The 24129-nt window shown below is 38.0% G+C and overlaps 1 protein-coding gene across 2 annotated transcripts; it reads left to right on the top strand.

The window, feature by feature from the left end:
* Positions 1 to 694: 694 nt before the first annotated feature.
* TAC1 (tachykinin precursor 1) lies at positions 695 to 14893 on the top strand. 2 transcript variants are annotated; one of them, XM_026675657.2, is made up of 7 exons: positions 722 to 773; positions 996 to 1020; positions 1051 to 1237; positions 4304 to 4400; positions 5006 to 5029; positions 10766 to 10819; positions 13058 to 14893. In XM_026675657.2, exons 3-7 carry the CDS (start codon positions 1109 to 1111, stop codon positions 13105 to 13107), a joined length of 354 nt encoding a protein of 117 aa, XP_026531442.1. In that variant the 5' UTR covers positions 722 to 773; positions 996 to 1020; positions 1051 to 1108; the 3' UTR covers positions 13108 to 14893. The 2 variants fall into 2 exon arrangements, with proteins under 2 accessions (XP_087801005.1, XP_026531442.1); XM_087944879.1 differs by lacking the exon at positions 10766 to 10819 and having other exon boundaries at positions 695 to 773; positions 996 to 1237.
* The last annotated feature ends 9236 nt before the right edge of the window (positions 14894 to 24129 follow it).

Here is a 24129-nt window from a genome sequence, read left to right as displayed (position 1 = left end):
GAATTATAGCAGAAACCACAGTCTTTGTGGATTTATTTGTTTCTCTTGTACACCCCAAATTTTGTTATGCTGTCTCACTATCTAGCAAATGGATGCTTTTGCCTGTAGCTATGAAGTCTTGACTAAACCTAGAATAAAATAAACAATGGAATAAGTATCAGAAATGCCTGCAGTAAAGCAGTCTGAGCAAAGTATTTTATATACTATTGTTGATGTAATGATTTTGTTAAAAAATCTCATTGAATACTTTTTATATTCTACATATTATTATAATATGTAGTTTGCTTAAAAACACTTTTTAATTGAAATTTGGGGTTCTGTGTCTTAATGACAGTAGGCCTGACATTCAAAATACTTTAAAATACTGCTTTAGATAAACCACTTGATCCACTCTAATGATTCGTCCTGGGGCTATAGGTACTTTGTGAGCTGAGAGATGCTGTCTGATGGGCTAAATAAAGTTTTCCCTTGGGTGGGGGCTTGATCCAGATTGCTGATAAAAAGATGAGAAAAAAAAGGATAATAATTCATGGGGAGAGCAACTCCAAAGGAAGTTTTGTTCATTCAACAGCCTGGTGGCAACTGCATACTGAACACATACAATTGTAATCTGGGGGGAGGGGAGGGGGCTAGTCAGATGACTCATATGACAAACACCTGGAAGTCATTAGATTTAAGCCCTCCCCAAGCTCTGGACTATAAAGCATAGCAGATTCTTAGCCTGGCACTTGGTATTCCACCAAGCAACTACTGGGTCACCTTTCTCAGTAGCAGTAAGTGCTGTGGTTCGTTGGCGCTGTCAGACTGGCTGCTTGCCTCTGCCTGGATGTTGCTTTAATTCAATTTTATACATCCAGATCGATTATGGGGCGGGTGCTATGGGTTACGTAGATGTCTCCTTTGCCTTCTATGGTCTTCTCTAGCGGGACGTGGGAGGAGAACCTTCGCATTCATCCTTCACTTTTTTTCTTCTCTCGCTTCCTCTCTTACCACAGCTTCAGAGAACTTTGAAACAGGCGCAAAAGCGGGAAAGGAGCGCTCTCGCTTCTCTCGACGGTATCCTCACCGCTGCTCTGCTAGGATTCTTCGGCGGGAGAAAAAGCTGGAAATGAAGAAGGTCGTGCTGCTTTTGGTCATGCTCTTTCTATCATCCGCGCATGCCGTGGGGGAAGAACTGGGAGACCAGCACGAGCTGAACTACTGGGCGGATTGGTCCGACGGAGGCGAGCAGAACCAGGTGAGACGAAGCGACAACTTTGGGGTATCCCCGCAACTTAGGTTGCGTTTGAAAATGGGCGAGGCCGAGGATGCTGGATGGCGGGGCACGGGTGGGCGAGGGAGCAAAGAACAAAGCGGGAAGGAGCTGACAGTGTAAATGGGCATCCCTGACGCCGCCAGCTTTTGGCAGGTGCGCCAAGGAATGTTGGCCGTTCGCGCTCAGCCGAGGCGACGTCGGGGCGAATTATCCGCTCTATTCCGCCTCTCTGCATCCTCCTTTCGGCCCAGGCGAGTGCGCCGGATTGTGCTGACGGAGCGCCACGTTCTCCTTTCAAAATTGAGGTCGCCGGTGAAAAAGAGCGATTGCTTCCTGGCGTCGCTCCTTCCCGCGCGCTTTCTAGCAGTTGTTGCGTTTTTAGCGTGAGTAAACGCATCAGAGTTTTTAATCTTACTTTTTTAATGTGCCATGGATGTCCTATTTAGGGTGCCATATCACCAGGCAGCCTTTCTTCATTTTGTTCTCATCACAGCAACCCAGTGAGGTAGGCTGGTCTTAGAGATAATCGGAATTTGGCGAAATTGTATGTTGTTAATCCACCAAATCCTATTATTGTGTCCATAGAACGGGACTAATTTCAAATCGCTCTTTACTGCAATTATTAACCAGAAGAGGATTTCTTTCTTTCAAAGAAAACATAAATATGTCTAAGGTATGATTCTAAAAATGGATTTGGGAGCCAAATTGTGAAATCTGCATATGACAGAGCAAAGTGGTTAGCAAACTTAAAAGTTATTTGAACTCAAGAAAAACAGGGATTTCTTAAACTAAAAGCTTGAATGGGGGTGTAGGGAAAAAATTAAAAGTTGCAAGCAGTCCATCATTAGAACAACATGCTTAGATGCTCCTCTACATGCAGAAACAAAGTCTTTTCTTGTCTGGAGGAAGCCAAGCAGTGTAGATCACAAATGGGAAAAAATAGCCCTCAACCGAGTTGAGAATCTAAAATCACCCAATGTAGTATGATACCCATACATAAGAAGACTGTGTTCATATCTGAAAAAAAGACAGCAAGAGTCATCTTATCTGATCACAGGTCTTTTTCATGCCAGAATAACATCACTTCTCTTTACTGCCATCATCTTTTCTGAATTGCTCCTTCCGCAAAATGTAGGGAATGTCTACATCTGGCAACTTAATTAAATGGAAAGATATATTAAACTTTAGGGAAAGATATATTGAATTCCATTATATTACTTGCTTGTCCTGGTTTTCAGGTTGTGTTTCTATCTGCATTAGGAGAACAATAACAAATTTGCCTATAAGATAGGTTAAAACCCCAAGGCCAAGCCCCTTCTTCTCATCTATTCATAATATTTCCTTTCCAGGCCTCTATAACCAACACCATCAATATTCCCTTCTTATAATGTTGGATGATATGGTATTTTCTTTGGATGGCATTGTATATCCTCAGTCAATATACTGATCATTCCTTTAACCATAGCTTGCTGACCATAATTGGGTGAAAAATAAAAGTAATTGCGAATAGGAATTGCATATGTCATGGGAAGAAACCATTTGAGAAAACAATAACATACACGTTTTTTAAAGAAATAGACCTTAAAGCTGTTTAATTTGAGACATGACTTTTTTCTCTTATGTTTACATAAGACAATAATTCTTGCATTTCAAATAAGGAGTGAGAACAGGAAAAATTATACCTGCGCCTATTTCCCTTAAATAATTTTCAAGGAAAGAGAAAATGCCAATTGAAATGATTAGTTTTTGCCATTGGGAGAAGCCTTAATTCCCAACTCCCATTACAATTTAAAATCCATGTTTGCTTCTAACAAAAATAAAACAGTGTACCAGTATCATTTTTATTTTATCAATCACCGGCATCTCATCTAACATGGCCTTATAAGTTCGTTCTGGACAGAAATTAAAAAGCTGAAGAAATGAATATGTTAGCAATTAAATGTAATAGGGAAAGTAAATATTCATATTGAAATTATTGTGCTTATTTGCTTAAACTCATCCATTTATCAAGTTGAATTCATTGGGTGTTAGTATATTTATAAGTATTCCAGCTCTTTTCACTATTTAATACCAATTACATAAACTGCTCAAATTTACACAATTATATGAAGCTATATTATGGAAAGAAGAATCAAAGATATTTGACATAAAGATGCCCAGTATAAATCTGTATTCAAATCCCATTAGAGCTTTATTTGATATGATAAATGATATGAAAGTACTGTTAAACAATTTAATATTCAAAGGGACCTGATGTGGTGCTATCTACAGATGGTCCTGTTTGCTCAATTGGCACTATATTCCATCATAATATTTTACTGATTCCTATGGAAAAAGTTGAAACATAATTTTTGGATCCAAAATTCACAGATTCATGCTGGCTGATAGTCATGTATCTTTTCTGTAAAATATAATCTCCAGAGCAACCTACCCATGTCATTGTATAAGCAATCATAAAACAGAATACTTAAGAAGATATGAAGCTGCCCTGGTTGTATCAGACCTTGGTTCATTTAATATTCCTCGCTACCATCTTCTAAGTCAACACCTGTCAGACAATCTCATGGTTTATTCATAAAATACATCCATAATTTATAAGTGATCGAACAAGTTCATTGTTTCATACTTTTTGCAAGGGATTAAGATGGATTATCTAGATACAAAAAAAGTTAAGAATGAAAACAGATCACATTCTAAACCCACTATACTTGTTTTTAAAACTTTACTCAACCAATCTATTAATTTTGAACCCAATCTTGACTACTTTCAGCTCCTAATTTTCAATGCCCTCTTGTGGCCTACATGTACCTAAATGCAGGAAGCTTTTGATCCTAAATTAACATTTACATCAATTTGCTCATTTGAATTTAGAGGGGGGGAAATCCCTTTCCTTTGAGATAAGCTGCTTTTGAATGTGAAAGGTAAAAGAAACCTCAGAATATGCTAATCTACTAGGTTAAGTGCTTTTTGTTATTTAATGGGTGCCACATTTTATAAGTGAAGCTGAGCTGAAGCTGAAAAAGTAGTCTTTTTATATTTCTGTTTCAGGAAAAGTTGCCTTTCCCTTTTGAACACTTTCTTCAGAGGATTGCCAGAAGACCCAGACCTCAGCAATTCTATGGGTTAATGGGCAAACGGGATGCTGGTAAGAACCATTTACATTTCGTATTTAGGTGCAGCTAAAAATGATTCAAATTAAAAATATTTAATAAAATAAAGCATGTATTCTCTCAATTTAGTGTTTATAATTAGTATATTTATTATTCATTATTTATTTATAGTTATTTAAAATATTTATTTTGATTCCATTAAAAATGTTTTAGGAATATTCTTAATATCATGAAACATATTTTTGTACATTTAGCAAGACACCATAGAAAAAACTAAGTATGTAAAATAAGAGTCTTACTTCCTACAAATAAATTATGAATTTTGAAAGAAATGAAATGAAAATCCTGAATAAAATCAAGGTTGCAGACATGCATCAAATGGAATGTCCTTTACTCAAGAAAAAATAATATGAGAATCATATAAAAAGCATATCCCATTTTATAATGGAGCACATACAGTAAACACTCCTGGGATATTGTGCCTAGACTAAAAAGGTTTCACATCCATGAATTATTCAGAAAACAATTAAGGCATTAATTGCTACACACCAATATTGTGGTTCTTTGAAATGCTTTCCTTCTTTTTTAAATGATAAATCATGATATGCACTTGGTAATTATTTTGTTTTTTGATTTCCAGGATATACCCCTGTCTCACGCAAAAGTAAGTTGGAATTGGTTTTATTTATGAATTTATATCCTGCTGTTATTATTTTCATAAATATCTCAAGTTGACAAACAAACAATACTCCTGACTATTCTTCCTTTTTCCTTTGGGTTGATCTGGGAGAGTGTGATTTTCTTCCCATTTTCCTGTGCACCATTAATCAATTACTTCTATATAAGATTCATCCAGAATTGCAAATATATATTTGATTCTAGGAAAATTGTATCAAAGCCAGCATTTCCAGTGAATGCATAGAAATCTTGGCATATATTCAAGGGCCCTTCATGAACAAGATATGTTCAGAAATTCCAAATAGAATAATCCATTCTTACCCTGTACTTTAGAAGAGAGTAATTTCAGAATAAGATTTTTCCAATCTAGCATAATCCCTGTGCATACCTAGTTAGAAATTAGTTCCACTGAGCATAGTAGACATGAAAATGGACATTAAGACCAACAGTACTTTTTCAGCAGTACAGTTGAGCAAGGAGTGGGACCAAAGGCCCCATTCTTTTAAAACAGCTTTCTGTACATGTGACTAGCACTCTCATTGGCTGATTTGTTCATTTTCAGCTTGTGTATATTATATAACTGTTTAAATTTTCATTTATGGTGGAATGATGTTTTAATTTTACTGATCTTTAGTCATTTACTGATATTAATCATAGCATTGGTTTTTTGGATTGATTTCAGCAGAATACAGAATAAGTTCCTTCTTCATATTCCTCAGCAAATATTCCATTAAATTCTAGAGGCTAATATCTAAGCAAAAATATATAAGAATATCTTTCTAGGGCCAGTCTTAGCATATACTGTATCACTTATTAAACTCACAATATCCCTTATTAACATTTAGCACCATCAGTGGCATTTACTTGCAATACAGCTTAAGTTTATAACCCTAGTTTGACACAATTTGACAGTTACTTGGAAAATGATAACTTTTAAAGCAATTTGAAGAAGTAGAACCAACATTGTTATTAGTGAAAGTTATTAATCAAACTGGATAAGCAATCTTTGCATGAATAAAAAATCTTGCCAAAATTATTAACTGTCCACTGAAGCTCATTTATACAAATTATTTCATTACTAAATGGAAGTGAGCTACCAGAATGAATGTTAATTACATAACACATACTACCAGTGGAATACTGATTAGGATATGGAAACATAGAAACAGAAGCTATAGAGGAAAAAGGTAACAGTCCGTACCATATGGACATATAGCAACAGGGAAAATATTTCTAGCTTTGCTTTCTTTTTGATGTGCCAGTATAGGTTAATCATCTTAGACAGAAATGGTCTTCCTTTTGGAAGAGAGCTTGCAATGTTAAAAAGGGGGGAAAGAAGAAAAGATTAATATGATAGATAATGCAGCATTGCTAGGTCAGGTTCTCTGACGTTGGTACCGCCTGGAAAGAAACATCAAACAGGCTATATGATGGATTTTCCTCAGAAAGGATGTTTACATCCTTTCCTGAACTTCTACGTTCTGTTTATAACAAATGCTGGATATACAAGTTATTACTTATAACTAATTATTTGCACATTATTCTAAACAAGCAAAAAATATGAACAAAATCAGTTATGTACTGTATATACGAGTATAAGCCTAGTTTTTCAGCCCATTTTTTGTGCTGAAAAATCCCCTCGGCTTATACTCGAGTCAGATTCCCTCTGAAAAAAAAATGGTGTGGAGTCGCGCCTCCGGCGGCAGCGACTCCCAACAGTTTAGCCGGGAAGGAAAGGCAAAAAGCGCTTTGCCTTTCCTTTTCCCGAGGCGGCGGGACTGGGGCCACGCCGGCGTAGTGACTCCTGACTCAGGGGGCCTCCGAGGGAGGGGAAGAGAGTGACTCCTGCCTCCCGCTGTCATCATCATCTTCTTCTTTTGGGTTAGTGAATCAATTAAACCTTTCATGATAGTGAGATCGTTTCCCAAATTAATTATTTTTATTTTTGAAATTTACCAGTAGCTGCTGCATTTCCCACCCTCGGCTTATACTTGAGTCAATAAGTTTTCCCAGTTTTTTGTGTAAAATTAGGTGCCTCGGCTTATATTCGGGTCGACTTATACTCGAGTATATACGGTATATCCTGTAATACCGTAGTAATAGCATTTAGATTTATATACCATCCCAAAGTGCTTTACAGCACTCTCTGAGTGATATGCAATGTCAGCATATTGTCCCCAACAATCTGGGTCCTCATTTTACTGACCTCAGAAGGATGGAAGGCTGAGTCAACCTTGAACCAGTCAGGATCGAACTCCTGTCTGTAGAGAGTCAGCTTGCAATACTGCATTCTAACCACTGTGCCACTATGCATAGACCCTCTAATGTGAGAAGAGAAATGGATCCATTCAGGCTGTTCAGTTTTCTATTATTGTCTCTATTTGTACCTCAGATTAAGTTTCACTGATTCTTCATTCCTAAAACTTTTAGGGATAAGATTCTTTAAACAAAGCAAGGCTTACTTCTGAGCAAGCTCATGCAGGCTGTACTACGAAATCCCAATTTTATAATCACAGGGTAATATTTTATTATGAAACAATGAATCTGATATTTTTCTCCAGGACACTTTGTTGATAAAAAGAGCTGTCACTTTATCTATTTAACATAAACTACTCCCAGTGTGATTTCAAGTTCTGCCATACCCTGACATCAAAGCTTAGTAGCAAATCTCCCACCAAACTGATTTATTTTAATATAGGTGGAAAACAAAGGCAAACTTTCTTGGATAAACTTATTACTCTTTAATCCCACCTGGTATCATAGCTTTATTCAATTTCATAATATAACTATTTTATTTACTGAAGTCCTTAGGGATTAAAACAAATTAAAAGAAAATGCATTCCCTGGCTGCTAAAAGGCTGCCTGAAAATTATGGCTGAAATGCCCCATTGAGAACATTGAGACTTATTCCCAAGTAAGTTTACAGATAATAAACCTGTCCAAGGTTCCAGGTGTGTCTTAACATATTCTCTCTGATCCCAGACCTGGTATTAGGATGTTTGTGGAGTTCGAGTCCAGTCTTTTTTCTACATGATGGGAATGCCGTTTTAGTCCAGGAAGTCATCTTATTTTAATTCTGTTTCTTGTGTATGGGATGCATTGTAAGCAGCCCAGAACCTTTTTAGAGGAATCTTAATAAATCCATTACGAGAGACAGAGAGAGAGAGAGAGAGAGACAGGCAGGCAGGCAGGCAGGCAGGCAAGCATTGTATTGATTTTTCTAGTATAGTGTGCATTACAGTACATTCATTGCAAGCCAGCTCAGTAAAATAGTTGATCTTTTTTATAAATAGAGCAGAGAATCACAGAGATATGTTAAGCAATCTGATTTTTATACTTTTCTCCAAACTGTCTAAAGCTTTAGCCAAAACCCAAAAGCTTAGTTTACAAGACTAAAATACTATATATTTTATTTTGACTGGGTTTTACAACATATAAAATAGTCTACCAAAGATTTGAAAATGCCTTTGGTGTTCCTGATTGAGTGTTGAATTAAATCTTGGAGATCAGATCTTTTTGAATCACACTTATTTCATCCAAAGCTTCTGCACACTTATTCCACTATATATATTGGCTGCTGTCAAAATTATGATCTGGTAAAGAAAGAAAGAAATCTCACAATGCTTACAAATATGTTATATGCGGAAGGTATTCTGGACCTTGAAAGCCTGGCCATTTATTTTACATTGATCAATAATTTGAAGAACTTTGGGAGAAAACTCTCCAAAGAATAATTTATAATAGGTTGAGATCATATCAAAGCAATTTTTAAAAATGGCACAGGTTTTTGTCAAACAAAGTATATACAATTTGTAAATTGATTGCATTAATAACTTTTAAAAAATGTTAACTGGGTACACAATAAAGAAATAATTATTAGAGAAAGAGAGAATTACACCATTGTAGAAGCAGAAATAGACACTACATATATTAAGAGGCTATATATTTCTAGCCTGGAAACTGCCATAACTTGAGTGGCAAGATTGATGTCAGAGCCAAGCCCAGAAATGTCATAGTAAAATTCAGTCAAGGTCAATCCTTTATTCCAGTGGTCCCCAACCTTTTTTGTACCAGGGACCAGTTTCAAGCACAAACACTTTTTCAAGGATGGGGGAGAATCCGAGTTTGGTGGTTTGCTTGCAGACGTCTCATTACCTGACTAGGTAACATCTGATGTTGTTACCTAGTCGGGTAATAAAACGTCTGCCAGCAAACCACCAAGTTCAGGGAGCGCCTCGGCCCTGCCTCCCCTCAGCCCCATCCCTCAGGTGCCTCCCTCCCTCCCTCAGGTGTCTGCCTCGTTCCTCTCTCAGTCGCTCTCTCGCTGCTCCACCAGCCCAGGAAGAAACTGCTTCAAAGAAGCCAGGGGAGTAGCTTTTCCTGTCGCCGCAGCTCCTCCGAAGCGCCCGTTTGCCCCCACCCGCCCGCCCACGCACAGTTCAATCCACAGTGCTCCGTTCTGCCTGCCTGCCTGCCTTCTTCGTTTCGGAGCAGCTTCTGCTGATAAAAAGAGGCGAATAGTTATTATTCTCAGCCGAAGCTGCTCGAAACGAAGAAGGCAGGCAGGCAGGCAGAACGGAGCACTGTGGATTGAAGCGCGCGTGGGCGGGCGGGTGGGGGTAAACGGGCGCTTCGAGGAGCTGCGGCGACAGGAAAGCCACCACCACCACCCCGGCTTCTTTGAAGCAGTTTCTTCCTGGGCTGGTGGAGCAGCGCAGAGAGCGACTGAGAGAGGAACGAGGCGGGAGGAAATCGAAGCCGCTGAGCCAGAGAGCAGGACAGGCTTCGGTTGCTTCCTCCCTCCCCTTCTTTCATTTGTGTCCTTGATCCCCGATCCCAGCAGGATTCACCGAAGGCAAAGAAAGCCGCCATTTTTTTTCTTTTTTTTTTTTGCGGCCCGGTACAGAGTGCTCCACGGACCCGGACTGGTCCGCGGCCCAGTGGTTGAGGACCCCTGCTTTATTCCTTACATTTAGCGGACAGAAATCTTGCCAACATAAAGCTATAACTTTCTAAGCTAGATATATCCTGAGAAATTCTAGGATCTGGCTACCCTGAATTTCTTCCTCACTTCTTCATCCAATTTGGGACTGTGAAATATCTTGATCCAGGTCTCTCTCTGGGAAACTTCTGTGTTGCCAAATCCTTCCCTCATTGCTCTTCCAGGAGCTGGTCTGTAAACAAATCACTAAACTCAGAGAGCACCAGTGACTCTATATTCCAAAGTATGTTGAAATAACTCCCTAGGGCAGGGGTGTCCAACCTTGGCAACTTTAAGACTTGTGGACTTCAACTCCCAGAATTCCTCAGCCAGCAAAGCTGGCTGAGGAATTCTGGGAGTTGAAGTCCACAAGTCTTAAAGTTGCCAAGGTTGGACACCCCTGCCCTAGTGTCTATGAATAATAAACTAGTGCTTTAAAATACAGCCTAGCCAAATAGCTCACTTATGAAAGCCACTTTTTATTATTAATCAGTCCCTTTTAAATGAACTAAGATGGGCAATTATTCAGCAAAGATCAGATTATGCAAAAATATGATTTTTTTTACCTTTATTTGTACTAAAATTTTCCATAACTAGAGCTCACATAGCCCTGAGTTCAACTATATTTAGAGTCTGTTTTTACTGTGTATTTCAACATGAAAATGCATTCACATTCCTTTTTTTTTTTAAGGCCTCTTTCAAATGTACTGTATTTAAACACCCCACAAATATATTTTTCAGGATATAAAACAGACTCATTTGTTGGACTCATGGGCAAAAGATCTTTAAATTCTGGTATGTATAAACTATAAAATGAAACTCAAACAAAAACCTACTTATAAACAATTTTTAATTTTAATTTTTCAATACACAGCCTTCGTACAATATTTAAGACAAAGATAGATAACCTGAGTTCTCCAAGAAGTTGCCCATAGTCACTTTTTATGGAAGTAACATAAACAGGAAGGATGGTCTTTGGAGTCCAAAACCATTCAAAAAACACAGGTTCCTCCATGAATTTCTTCTTTATAGGCACAATTATTATAAATGTACCTTTCTTATATGATCCTATAGATCTTTATGAAATGAGATCAATTTTTATGTTATACAGCATCAATTCCCAGTTCATTATGATGTAATTTATAAATTTGAAATCTGCTAGTCTATCCAGGGGGTATGTATTTTTAATAACTTAATTAAAAACATTTTTAAAACTACTGAAATATTTTAAAAGAAACAGTTTCTCTTATTTCTATAAACCAAACCATATCATCTAATGATTTTGCAATTCTTTAATGTATGCCAAAGGAAACTATTTTCTGAAATTATAATTATCAAGTGCTTTATATTTCAATCTAGCAGTATTGAAAGCTGCAGCATACCAAGATCATATCTTACTTAGGTTTACAAATTACTTTGAATCATAAGCAATTAAGGGAATAATTTATCTGAGAAAGATAGCCATTAAATGCTCTTGCATTTGTAAATACCAATTAACAGAGCTGAGTTTGAGATGAAATTCAATTTGTATTGTGATCATATGTTTGAAAATATAAAATAATAACAACTATCGGTTTTTAAAACTTTTTTTTTCAAAATTGCAATAGGACATAACCCTACTAAAGAATAAGTTCTCACAGCACTATTACTGTGAGCAATATTCTGCAGTTTCACTGTATTAACCAATATTTTATACCAGCATCCTCTACAAAGTCATCTGAAATATTTAATCAATGTTCTATATTGTACAAATTGCCTTAGTAAAGCAAGTTAATTATGCAACACAATAGATTGTGGTCTAGCTGTCAGGTTGTCTGCTAGTATAGATATAAAAACATTCAAACTGCTATTACAAGAGGCCTTGGAGAGTTCATTTCTAAAAGACACCATATGAATATTTGAATTTCAAAAAAACCTACCTTAAATAAATTGCTATTCTGTAGATATGTATATACAACTTCATCAGAATCAGTGGGGATTATTTTGAGAAACATACTATGTCTATAAATTACACTACTGGAGACATTAATATTTAGTCAGACTCAGGAGAATAAATTCATATCTTATTAACATATGAACATGTTTACAGTTTCAGTTCCTTTGTCTGGTAATCTAAAATAGTCACTAACAAATAAATCAGATTCTACTGAATGTATTCAGTACATTCATGTAAGTTTACTTAGGTTAAAAATCTAAACCAGAAACACATTGAACTGGTAATTGAAAAAGTGTCTGTGAAAGAGACAAAATAATTAAATCTTAAGATGTCAGTTCCTTTATTTACAGTGATGAAGGCCAGACTTTTAAGCATTTATGAAAACCAACAAAAAGTAAGATCTATCACTTGCCTTTATAATTGCCAATATACTAACACAATTTTCCCAGACAAAGATATGTAAACATGAACTCTGCAAATTCTCAAGCTGGTATGGCCATTTCTGAAAATTTTGGGAGCTAAATCTATACATTTAGAGATTATCCAGACTGAGGAAGACTCTCTTAAATCAACAGTGATTATCACTGTAAGGCAATTCTATGTTTTATTGTAAGTACTTTAAAAATCACCTAGTTTAGTCTCCTGCTCACTGCAGTATATAGTAGATGGTGAATAACGCACTTGCCATGTGATCATAGAAATTCCTCAAATGAAAATAGGAGGACCACCTTATGATGCAAATAGTTCTTCGAACATTCTGTTGTCATTCTGAGTGATAAAATCTTCAGAGGAGTCCAGAGTGCCTGAATAACATTGAAATATTTTCATGATCAATGACTTTCTAAGACAACACAAGCACAGAAGTTCTGAGGGATAAATTAAATGCCAATATTGGGGGCTAGTTCAGATGAGTTAAAATCTTTGAATCAAATTTATGTGGCACTTAAAATTAGGAAGCAACACTCTAGTTGTGGTCTGATGGGCACAGCTTACAATGGAAATTCATCACACTGAGCCTTAATTTTGAGACAAGCTTATCAGGATATGTAAATATTCATTATATTCAATTAATCTTCACTGTTTTGTTTCCTTGTTAGGATCTTCTGAATGGAGTGCCCTGCAAATGTTTGAAAGAAGACGCAAATGAGACAGTTTTTCCATTGTCCATTGAAATGTTTAAGTAGCCAGCTTAATGTAATGAAAAATAGCCATTGTAAGGAATATTTATTTATTTATTTATTTTTAAGATGAAAATTTCAATTACAATGATTTTCTCTATTGTGGCAGTGATGTATGCATATGAACATGGTAAGCTTTACAGTAATATTTTGAATGGAATATAGAAATCAGTGGTGTTTCACAAGAAAGCACATTATATATTGTGTGAAAAAATGTTCAACTGTAAAAAAAGTGGTAAGAATTAAGAAAAAAAAGAGAATCCTTTGTTAATTTAGTATTTGCTAAACCACCAAATTGGTTTGTGATCATAACAAAAAAGAAAAGGAAAAGCCCAGTAATTTCTATCATCAAAATTTGCACGTGTAGCATGTTTTTGTTTATTTTGCCTATATATATTAAAGAAATGAGGTGAATTTAAATGTCTTCACTTCATTGTCTGATACCTTGCCACAATTCACAGACATCAGATAAAAGTAACAGTCTATTCAGAAGGTTTTGAAATACCCATTTTGTGCATGAATATCATTAATTAAAACAGGAGCACCAGATCTCAAATTTTAAAAAAAGGAAAAGTAATGATTGTGAATTTTATTAGTGAATGATTGAGTATTGTCCATTAGTCAATCTTGACAGAATTTCTAGCACTGGCATTTATAGTTTTGCACTTAGCAAGTTGAGGAAGGCTGATCAAGCAGATTAAGAATGGTGCATGTTTGGTGACTATCTGGCTTTCAACTAATCTAAGCAACTTGGACAGGTGTACAGTAGGTTCAGGGAGCTTCTAAAGTTGTCTAAAGTTTCTAAATTTCCAAAGTTAATACAGTAAGATTTCAAGATTCACAGCTGAAGATAAAGCAGTTGCAGAATTTTCTGACTTCCTTGGGTTTCCTTACTTGTTATGTGCAAAGCAGAAGCACTGCCCCAAGAAAACAGATTAGGAAAGCAATGGTAGGATGAGAATCATAAGGATAAACTGCCGTTCTTGAACACATACTGTATATACACCTTGATTATATAGCCATATCATGATTTAGTTTCAAAGCTCCAAATGACTAAATAGAGAGAAATCCTTTCTGTTAGATGAGCCCTCTAATGATTCTCTGGATTTTTGCAAACAAGATTTGCTTTTGTGTAGCATTGCTGTCCCTAATGTAATGGAAATCATGTGAAGAAAATGCATCAATTTTAAGATTCTACTACATAAACAAAATAATGTGAATTACCTAGAGTTCTTACCACTTTTGGAACATATACAGTAAAACTGCACATCTTGCTTAGCCATGGTAGATCTTGTATGATTCACAGCTTCCCATGTTGTACCAAGTTAATCAACTGTGATTAAGCAAATAATGATATGTGATGTTATCTTTATATGAATGCACACTGAATATAAGCAGTCAGCACTTTTGTCAATTCTAAATCTACTGCTAATCAATTACTACAGTGAACTATAAATTCTAGTATGATGAATTCCTATTTTTTGTGTGAAGGAATGGAGTCCCAGGAATAAATTTTATAACATATTCTAACTTCGTCTTTGAAAACAGAGAAGTCTGAAGTTGCATTTTGCAAGCAGCTCAGTTTTATCATATACTATTTTGATCCTATAAAAAGTCATATCCAGGTTTAGGGGGGAGCAATCTTAAAATACTTTTCTTTAAAAAAAAGTTTATATGCTCTATTTGGATTGCTATAAACTGTAAGCCTATATAGTAGTTTAGCTAAAAGCTAATAAAAAACAACTTATCAATTAACCATCTGTATTTGTCTATCTTTGTCCCAGAAATATCAAGCATTTATTTTTCTTTAAAAAATGCAACAGATTCTAGTTTCCTAATCATGAAATATGATCTAAACAATATGACAAATTTAATAAAAAGTATTATTAAAAGGTAAGTAAGAATCTAACAAAAAAGAAGTAGGCACTTTATTTATAATTATTTTCTCCTATCAGATGTGTTTCCTTAGAAAATTAAGCTACACTCACATGGTTTAGCTGTCTTGATAATAGCTAAAGAATAGCTAAGCAGCTATTCTTTTTCTATGGAAAGAAAGCTGGCTTCTACAAACATAAGTCATTGCATGCATTTGAGATTCTATATCCCCCACCTACCTCTTTTTCTGTTCTTGGCTTTCAGAGATTCCCCTATTCTCTTCAAAGTGAATTGTGTGTACATAATTGATTTAGCTCTAAACCAACACATAAAATGTAAGGCTGAAATGAATGTGGAAATTTTATTGTTCAATATATGGTTTCTTTAATTCAAGAATTGAAAAACTTTGAATGACTAGGGATTACCTTTAAAGTTGTTTGGATTCTACCAGTTCGCACCTATTTGCTAGAACCGGTTGTTAACATTCTAAGCAGTTCAGAGAACCGGTTGTTAGAAGAAATTACTGGCCTAATCCTGTAAGGAAGGCAGGAAGGAAACATTCTGGTGTTGCTTACAAAAACTGCCTCTCCATTAACCCTTATTACATTCTTGGCAGGACTAGACTTCCTGTCTCAGGAACTTCTCTGGAGTTTTTCCCCCCTCCTTTTCTGGTACTTTGCTTGTGTGGAGTGACCATTCAAAGTTACAATGGCACTGAAAAAAGTGACTTATGACCATTTTTCACATTTACGACTGTTGCAGCATCCTCACAGTCATGAGAGGCCAGGCGAGGAGATGCGTGCCTCGATGTGAGTGATATTGAGTTGGCCACACCCAGCCAATAACATGACCACCAAGCCACATCCACCATCTAAGCCATGCCCACAGAACCGGTTGTTAAAAATTTGAATCCCACCCCTGATAGACACCATCTTCTTCCACTACCTGCATAACCTCCTACTCTCCATCCCCAGTTCTTCTTGTCAAGAGTGCACTATCTGAAACTCTAGGCTAAAAGCAATGTTTTCAATGGGCAAAACTATGGGTAAAACTGTTCTGATGATAATTTCCACCTGCATTATTCCATTACTTTCAGGAGAAAAAAACAACCTGGGATTGCTAGCTGAAAGTATCTCTTCTTCCATCCTCATAGAGGGGGCCTAGTTCTTTTCCCACTTGACACACAATCTTTCCCATCATTACTTGTTTCTTCTGTATGATTCCTGCAGTCCCAAATACCCCCTTCTTCCTCTCCATAGTTGCACCTACTGTTTTAACTTAATCTCCCTCGAAAAAAAAGAAATAGAAATAGACCATCTGCTCTACAAAGCGTGGAGGCAAGGCAAAAGAACAGAAGACTCTCTACATTTTAAATCCCATGTGAATGACAGCTTCCTAATTAGGAAGAGAACCACTTTCTTATAATTCTTAAAGCGGAAGTTCCCAAACTTTCTGGCTTGGTGGCCCATTGGGGGAGGGGGAGAGAATAAATAGTTCCTTGCAAGTAGCAGGTGAGCATGCACAAGCAGCTCCATTTATGTGAATGATGGGCATGTGATTGTTCGCGTAAGCTTCAGAACTTCATGCATGATCGCAAGTTTGGTGCCGCTCATGCAAGCAAAGCTTCAAACACGAGCACAAGCATCTGCCACTCATGTGAGGGGAGCTTCGCACGTACACATGCTCTCGCTTAACACCTGCATGGTCCAGTTCCGAACAAGCCACGGCCAGTAGCGGACCACAATCCGGGGTTGGGACCCTGCTGTAAAGAACTCTCAGCATTGTAAGCTCCTCAAAGAATCCAATTATATTTTAGAACTGTAAAAGCTGTTCCCACTCCCTGGGAATAATATACCTCAGGCCTGTCTTTTCCAACTGACTTCCCCCAATCTGAGCACCCATATGCCGCTTTCCAACTGAAAACCCGGAAGCACTTTCCAACCGAAAACCCGGAAGCAACCAAAAACCCGGAAGCGCCATCAAAACAAGATGGCAGCGCCCAAGCTTTGCGGCCCGGTAAAAAATGATCTATGGACCAGTACCGGTCTGGGGACTGGTGGTTGGGGACCCCTGCTGTAGATGCTCCAACTAAATGCAAGCATGAGATAAATGAAGCCTGGTTTGTTTTCAATCTTTTAAGTGACCAAAAACTACTAGCGAAAGTGGCATTTGATCATAAGGCAAGGAGGCATCAAGAAATGTTTCCCCTTTTGCATTTGAGCATTCAAGAAGGGACAGGAAAGCAGAAAGGGAAAGAGGAAAGACAAAGAAGGAAAGGTGGCAAGAGAACAAGGAAAGAAAAAAGGGAAAGAGGGAAGGAAGAAGAAAGAATGGAAAGAGAAGAGGGGAGAAAAAAGAAGAAAAAGGGAACGACCAGAAAACAGGCCACTTTTTAGGCCTTATTCAGGCCAAAAACGGCCCCAAAACACCAAAAACAGCCTGAAACGCCCCCCAAAACAGCCAAAAAAAACAGGCATGCACACACCAGCCAGCTGGTCTTTGGTTTTCTGGTGCTCCGGCACACACACATACATGTGCCTGCACACATGTTCCGGTTTGGGCACTCGGTGTCAAAAAGGTTCACCATCACTGCCCTAGGCCTAGGATGGAGTAAAAAGGCCTTGATCTTTACACTGGAGGAAAGGAACGCAAGGTTTTTCGGCACAGGAGTGTCACTCTCACTGGGGCAACAACTGGGCCTGGGCCACAGGTTAGGGTTAGGGTTAGGGTTGTGGTTTGGGCAAGTGGTGACAGCAGGCAAGCAAGCACAGACCAAGAGCAGCTGGACCTGGGCATGGGTGCCGCATGATCTGGGTGTACAGTGACAGCTGGCAAGTAAGGGGGGAATCACACAGTCCCTGTACTCAGAGCAACTTATCAAACATTAGGCATTCTACGGCAGGCAAGTGTGTGAAGAGTGGAAGCAGTTGTGCCTGGGCCGTATGGTCCAGGTGAACGGTGAAGGCAGGCAAATGGGCAAAGAGTGGGAATGGGCAAGGAGCCAGAGAGCAGCCAGACAGCAGCTAGGCAGCAGGCATGACTCTAGGCAAGTGGCCAAGGCAGACCAGGTAAGATAAGGAGTGATTTGGAGGGGCAGGGTAGGATGGGGCGGGAACAACCAGTAGTGTGATCAGCCTGGACAAAAAGTTAACAAATGGTTCAGTCAAAATGGTGTAAACTGGCTGAATCCAACCTCTTTATCTATCTGGTTATATCTCTGCCTATATAATACATGTAAACTCAAATCTATCAACTACCCGCAACATGAAGCCTCTCTGTTGAAGTCCCAAGCCAACTGGCAGGTACCACAATTATTAAAAGATGTTGAGATTCTAAAAATAGTGCAGAGAAGAGCAACAAATATTTATTCGGGAAATTAAAAGGCTAAAATGAGGGACGCGGTGGCTCAGTGGCTAAGATGCTGAGCTTGTCGATGAGAAAGGTCGGCAATTCGGCAGTTCAAATCCCTAGCGCTGCATAACAGAGTGAGCTCCCATTACTCGTCCCAGCTTCTGCCAACCCAGCAGTTTGAAAGCATGTAAAAATGCAAGTAGAAAAATAGAAACTACCTTTGGTGGGAAGGTAGCAGCATTCTGTGCGCCTTTGGCATTTAGTCATGCCGGCCACATGATCATGGAGATGTCTTCGGACAGCGCTGACTCTTTGGCTTTGTAACAGAAATGAGCACTGCCTCCTAGAGCTGGAAACGACTAGCACACATGTGTGAGGGGAACCTTTACCTTTAAAGGCTAAAATATATGAGGAACAATTGCAGGAATTGGGTATGTCTAGTTTAATGAAAAGAAGGACCAAGGATGATATGATAGCAGTGTTCCCACATCTAAGGGGCTGCCATAAAGAAGAAGGAGTCAACCTATTTATCAAAGCACCTGAAGGCAGGACAAGAAGCAATGGATGACAAGTAATCAAGGAGAGAAGCAACTTAGATTAAGGAGAAATTTCCTGACAGAACAATTAATCAGTGATATAACTTGCCTCCAGAAGCTGTGGGTATTCCAATACTGGAGGTTTTTAAGAAAAGATTGGAGAATCATTTGTTTGAAATGGTATAGGTCTCCCTCCTTGAGCAGGGGGTTGGACTAGAAGACCTCCAAGGTCCCTTCCAACTTTATTATTCGGCCATTCTGTTAAGCTCTTAGAGAAAGTCAGGATGGTTGGGCATCCTGATTGGAGCTGACCACACTTTGGGGGTGGGGGCTAAATTTTCACAGAACAAATGCAATAGCAGACAAGACACCTCTGGACATCCTGACTGATGGCATGACTCTTCTGTCGGCACAAGTGGGGTGGGCCAATCCCAGTGAGATGAGATGGTAGCCTGAACCCATGCCACAAAGGGCTTTAAAGGTAATTACCAACACCTTGAATTGTACCCTGAAGCAAATCGGCAGTCAGTGCAGCTTGTGAACCAGTAGTCCTATTTATCCCAACTTTAAATCTGCTACTCAAACGTTGCATATTTTAAGGGACATTACTATAATCTATAATTATGCTTAACAATAAGGTAGTTCAAACTAAGCCTGAGTGGACAATTATTGTGAAATAAATATGTTAAATTGATTTCTGTACAGTGAAGAAGTTTACAATTCCATGAAAGAATTTTCTGATTGCTTATTCTCTTTGTGTTTTTTCTTTTGTGGGCTTAAGTCATGCCCTGAAATTTCTTTCATTTTTCTAAGGAATAATAATAATAAAAAAAATATAAAAGTCCCAATTAAAAGTAGCATTTTAATTAAAGGTCATGTCTCTTTCGAAGTGATAATAGTTGCAATTTTGTTCCTCCAGAAACTCAGTTGCGTTGGATTCAATTTAAGCTGGTAAATGCTTTTCCAGACAAATAAACAGACCAGCTTCAGAGAAGAAAGAAGAAATAAACTTCATATTGATTTTTATAGCTATAGATAATTGCTAACGCTATAAGACATGGGGCTGCACAGCCTGGAGGACTACGGGTAGTCCTCAACTTACAACAGTTTACTTAGTGACCATTCAAAGTTATAACAGTACTGAAAAAAGTGACTTATGACCATTTTTCACACGTATGACCATTGCAGCATCTCCATGGTCCATGTGATCACAATTCAGACTTGGCAACTAACTCATATTTATGACAGTTGCAGTGTCCTGAGGTTGGGTGATCACCTTTGATAACCTTAAGACAAGCAAAGTCAATGGGGACACTAGATTCACTTAACTATCTTACTAATTTAACAATGGCAGTGATTCACTTAACAACCGTGGCAAGAGTAGTCGTAAAATGGAACCTTGACAAAGGTCTCACTTAACAACATAAATTTTGGGCTCAATTGCAGTCGTTGGTTGAGGACTAACTACACTAGATTGCAGGATAAGGATACAGAAAATTCCAATTTTTTTGCCATCTAGTGGTTGTTTAAATGTTTATAGCCCTGTTTTAGTAGCCTTATAATAGCATTTTTGAATAAAAAAACATTGAGACCTCCAAATTGTTAACAAAAACTCCTTCATTTATATGTATCTAATATTGCCTTATGGGTAACATAATTCTTCCTTTTTTTGTAAACTATGCTTTGCAAATGGGGGAATTGCCCCATTCCATTTTGACTTCCACTGTCATCTAGAACATGGGTGTCAAACTCGCAGCGTCATGTTGCCATCACGTGATGTTTCATTATGTTTTTTTCCTTCACGGAGCTGGGGTGGGCGTGGCCTGTGCATGACACATCCAGTCTGCAGGCTGCCAGTTTGACACCCCTGAATTCTAGAGAGATAGCATTGACTGGAGATATGCCCAAGGCAGACTTTTGAAGAGGCACAAGAGATTTCTGACTTCAGAACAAGGACAAGACTAATCAATTCAGAAGCCAAATGGTAGAAATTATGTATGTATGTATGTATGTATGTATGTATGTATGTATGTATGTTTTCTTAAGTTTTTGCGGGTATTTATATGTATGTTATTCAGCTTTGTTTGGGTATTTTCCCATGTCATTATAGTTGTGCTTTAAAGTTGTAGCAACGTTTTGGCAGAATCTCACCTGCCATCATCAGGCTTCTGTATTGTGTTCGTCTGTGAGTCAGACTTTCACAGCCGTTTCTGTTTTAAAATTGGTGCTAGCCTACTGCTGTGCCAGAATGTTTTTTTCTTCATCCTGATTGGTTGGGAGTCTTGGTCTGTGTTTACTGGTCTTGGAGTTTGCTGTGTTCTGCTTGATTGGTGTTTCTAATATCTTCTGTCTGTTTTGTAGCTTTTTTTTTTTTTTTTGTCTTGATTGGCTGGCAACATTGTGTTTCCTGTATTGGAGGCTTTTAGTGTGGTTTGGCTCTGAGTAAACGGACGCCTATCATTTATTAGGAATCTAGGCTTCATCTGGGTGCCTGGTTGGGGTGTGTTTGAGCTGGAGGTATCGGGGGTCTGTTTGTGCCCAGGTGTTTGCCTGGCTTGTGGTGTGGAGATTTTTTTGTTTGTGAGTGCAGGCTTCCAAATAATTGACAGTCTGGTGGAGTCATCTCTTCTATTCATGCTTTCAGGTCTTTTTTCAATCTCTATGGCTTCTCTGATAATTCTGTGGCTGGGGTTTTCTATAGTGGCTAGGGTTTTGGTGCCATTGAAGTCGATGCTATGACCTGTGGCTTTCATGTGTTGGACTAGTGAGGAAGTGTGTTTAAAAGCACAACTATAATGGTGTGGGAAAATACCCAAACAAAGCTGAATACACACACACACACACACACACACACGTACGCACATGCACACACACATATATACATGGAATCTTAAATCTGAAAGTGTAGGCATGGCTGCTTCCAGTTTCAGTGACAACTGCAGAGTGGTAGGCATGTACACCCTTGGACTTCTAATATATAAGATATATTATATATTATTATATAATATATATAATATATATATAAACTGTATTTCCCCCAAAATAAGACCTATCCTGAAAGTAAATCCTAGATTGATTTTTACATGTGCGCTCAATATGAGCCCTACCCCCAAAATAAGCCCTACCCCCCCCATTTCAGGGTACATGGGTAAAAATTAAGTTAGGATGGGAATAGGGGGATGGAGCTGCCCTACTACTTACCTTTGGACAGTTGCAGGCCTCGCACACTCCAACACCTGCCTTGCTGGCCTATTTCTTTGATCTGCTCTGTTATCCCCTGCAGAGGTCTTCAGAAAAGCCTTGCTGGCCACAGAAAAAGAAGTTCCTGAAGGCCTCTGACAGCAAAAAGGAAGCCATGGGTGATGTGTGCAAGTGAGGCGAGTCAGTGGATGACAACTTCCCTGAAAATTAGACCTGGTACCCTTTTTGGTGACAAAAAAATATAAGGCAGGGTCTTATTTTCAGGGGAACATAGTATATACACATATACATAATGCATGCATGATATGCATGTATGTATGTTAGCAAACAAAAAGTTTGCTAACGTGGATTCTTAAATCTGAAAGTCTAGGCATGGCTGGTTTCAGTGACAACTGCGGAGTGGTAGGCATGTACATCCTTGGACTTCTAATCCAGCTGGGCAGCTAGGTCCAGTATTTACACATTAATAAGTGCACATAAAACCAATCAAATTAAGGCACAGTGCCATTTATTTAACAGCCCTCTGCAAATGGCTTGAAACTTTCTAAAGGCTAATTTGGCGGGGTTATTTCCCCTTCTATAGAAAAATGCAGCCGTAACTAATAGATCCAAAACAATGCAGTTCCCCGGGACATTGGGCAAAGTGAGAAAGGAAGATAAAAGCAGGCTCTTAAAAACTTCCATTTCTTGTTGCCGTCAGAGTCACACTATCTGATGGGATGGGGGTGTGTGGGGAAAGGGAAGGGAAGCCCTTTGCTTCTTTCAAAGTACCAAGTGACTTTACAAGACAGTGGTTCAGCTGTTACTTAAGGGATTTCCAATATCTTTGCTGTCAGTTATTATAGCCATAAAACAAATTTGTCCAATAGATAAGTACCAATGTTACTTTATGGTGTATCATTTATTTTCTACTGCTGTTTTTTGTTTTGCTGTCCACACGCTATTTAAGTAATAGGATAAACCTTTCCTTTCCTTTCGTTTTCTAACTTCCTACTTTTCTTCATTAGCTTTTCAATAATTATAAGTAATGCACAGAAAATGCAGCTAGTAAAGCAATGGATTTTAAACTTTACCATATCTTCATAATTTAAATTATTTTTTGTAATGAACAACTAGTGCAGTAATCAGAAAATCTCCTACTTCTTTTGCAAAGTGCCTGTGGCAGAAAGCACAAATTGATGCTATCATTTTGTCTACATTGTTAACTGAAATCTATTTTTCTCTTAAAAACAGAATGTTTATATTATATTTTGATTTCTCAGTGCTGACCCCGTAACCCAATTCATCAGAACAAAATATTGGTTAAGAACATTTCTTTTTCTTTTCTTTTAATTGACAATGAAGAAAGTACTTTAGGAAATACAGGATATAAGTAACATTGTACGGAGACAGGCAGAATATCCAGAACAGTTACTGCCACCTGCTGATGAAAATAAGGAAGTAAACAGAAATCGACAAGATTTAAACACAGGAATTCCACAAATGTTAACTTACAGAATTCATCCAGGAAATGTGGGTGGCATATCTTCAGCAACAAAGTTTTATCTAGGTGTGCTTCGCCACAATAACTGCATATCATTTGACAGGAAAGCCAGCAAGTGAAGTTTATACAGGTAGTTCTCTACTTGCACAATTGAGCCCAAAATCTCCATTGTTAAGACAGATAATTGTTAACTGAGTTTTGCTCCATTTTTCTCGCTACTGTTAGGTGAACCACTGCAGTTGTTAATAACAATGTTGTTAATGAATCTGACTTCTCCATTGATAGAAGGTCGCAAAAGATAATCATGTTAGCCCTGACACTGCAACTGGTATAGATACATGCCAGTTGACAAATGTTCGAATTTTGATTGTGTGACCATGGGGATGCTGCAACTATCATAAGTGTGAAAAATAGTTGTAGCTCCACTTTTCAGTGCTGTTGTAACTTTCAGTGATCATTAAACAAATGGTTGTGTATTGAGGAGTATCTGTATGGCATTGCAGCAAACGCTGTTATATGCAGAAGAATGCACAAGTTTATTTTTA

This window comes from Notechis scutatus, chromosome Z, assembly GCF_049901735.1.
Source record: "Notechis scutatus isolate UNSWTSFEM ecotype Mainland chromosome Z, rNotScu1.2, whole genome shotgun sequence".
Lineage (NCBI taxonomy): Eukaryota > Metazoa > Chordata > Lepidosauria > Squamata > Elapidae > Notechis > Notechis scutatus.
Note: the sequence above shows the minus strand (reverse complement) of the source record. Positions and strands in the feature narration are given on the sequence as shown.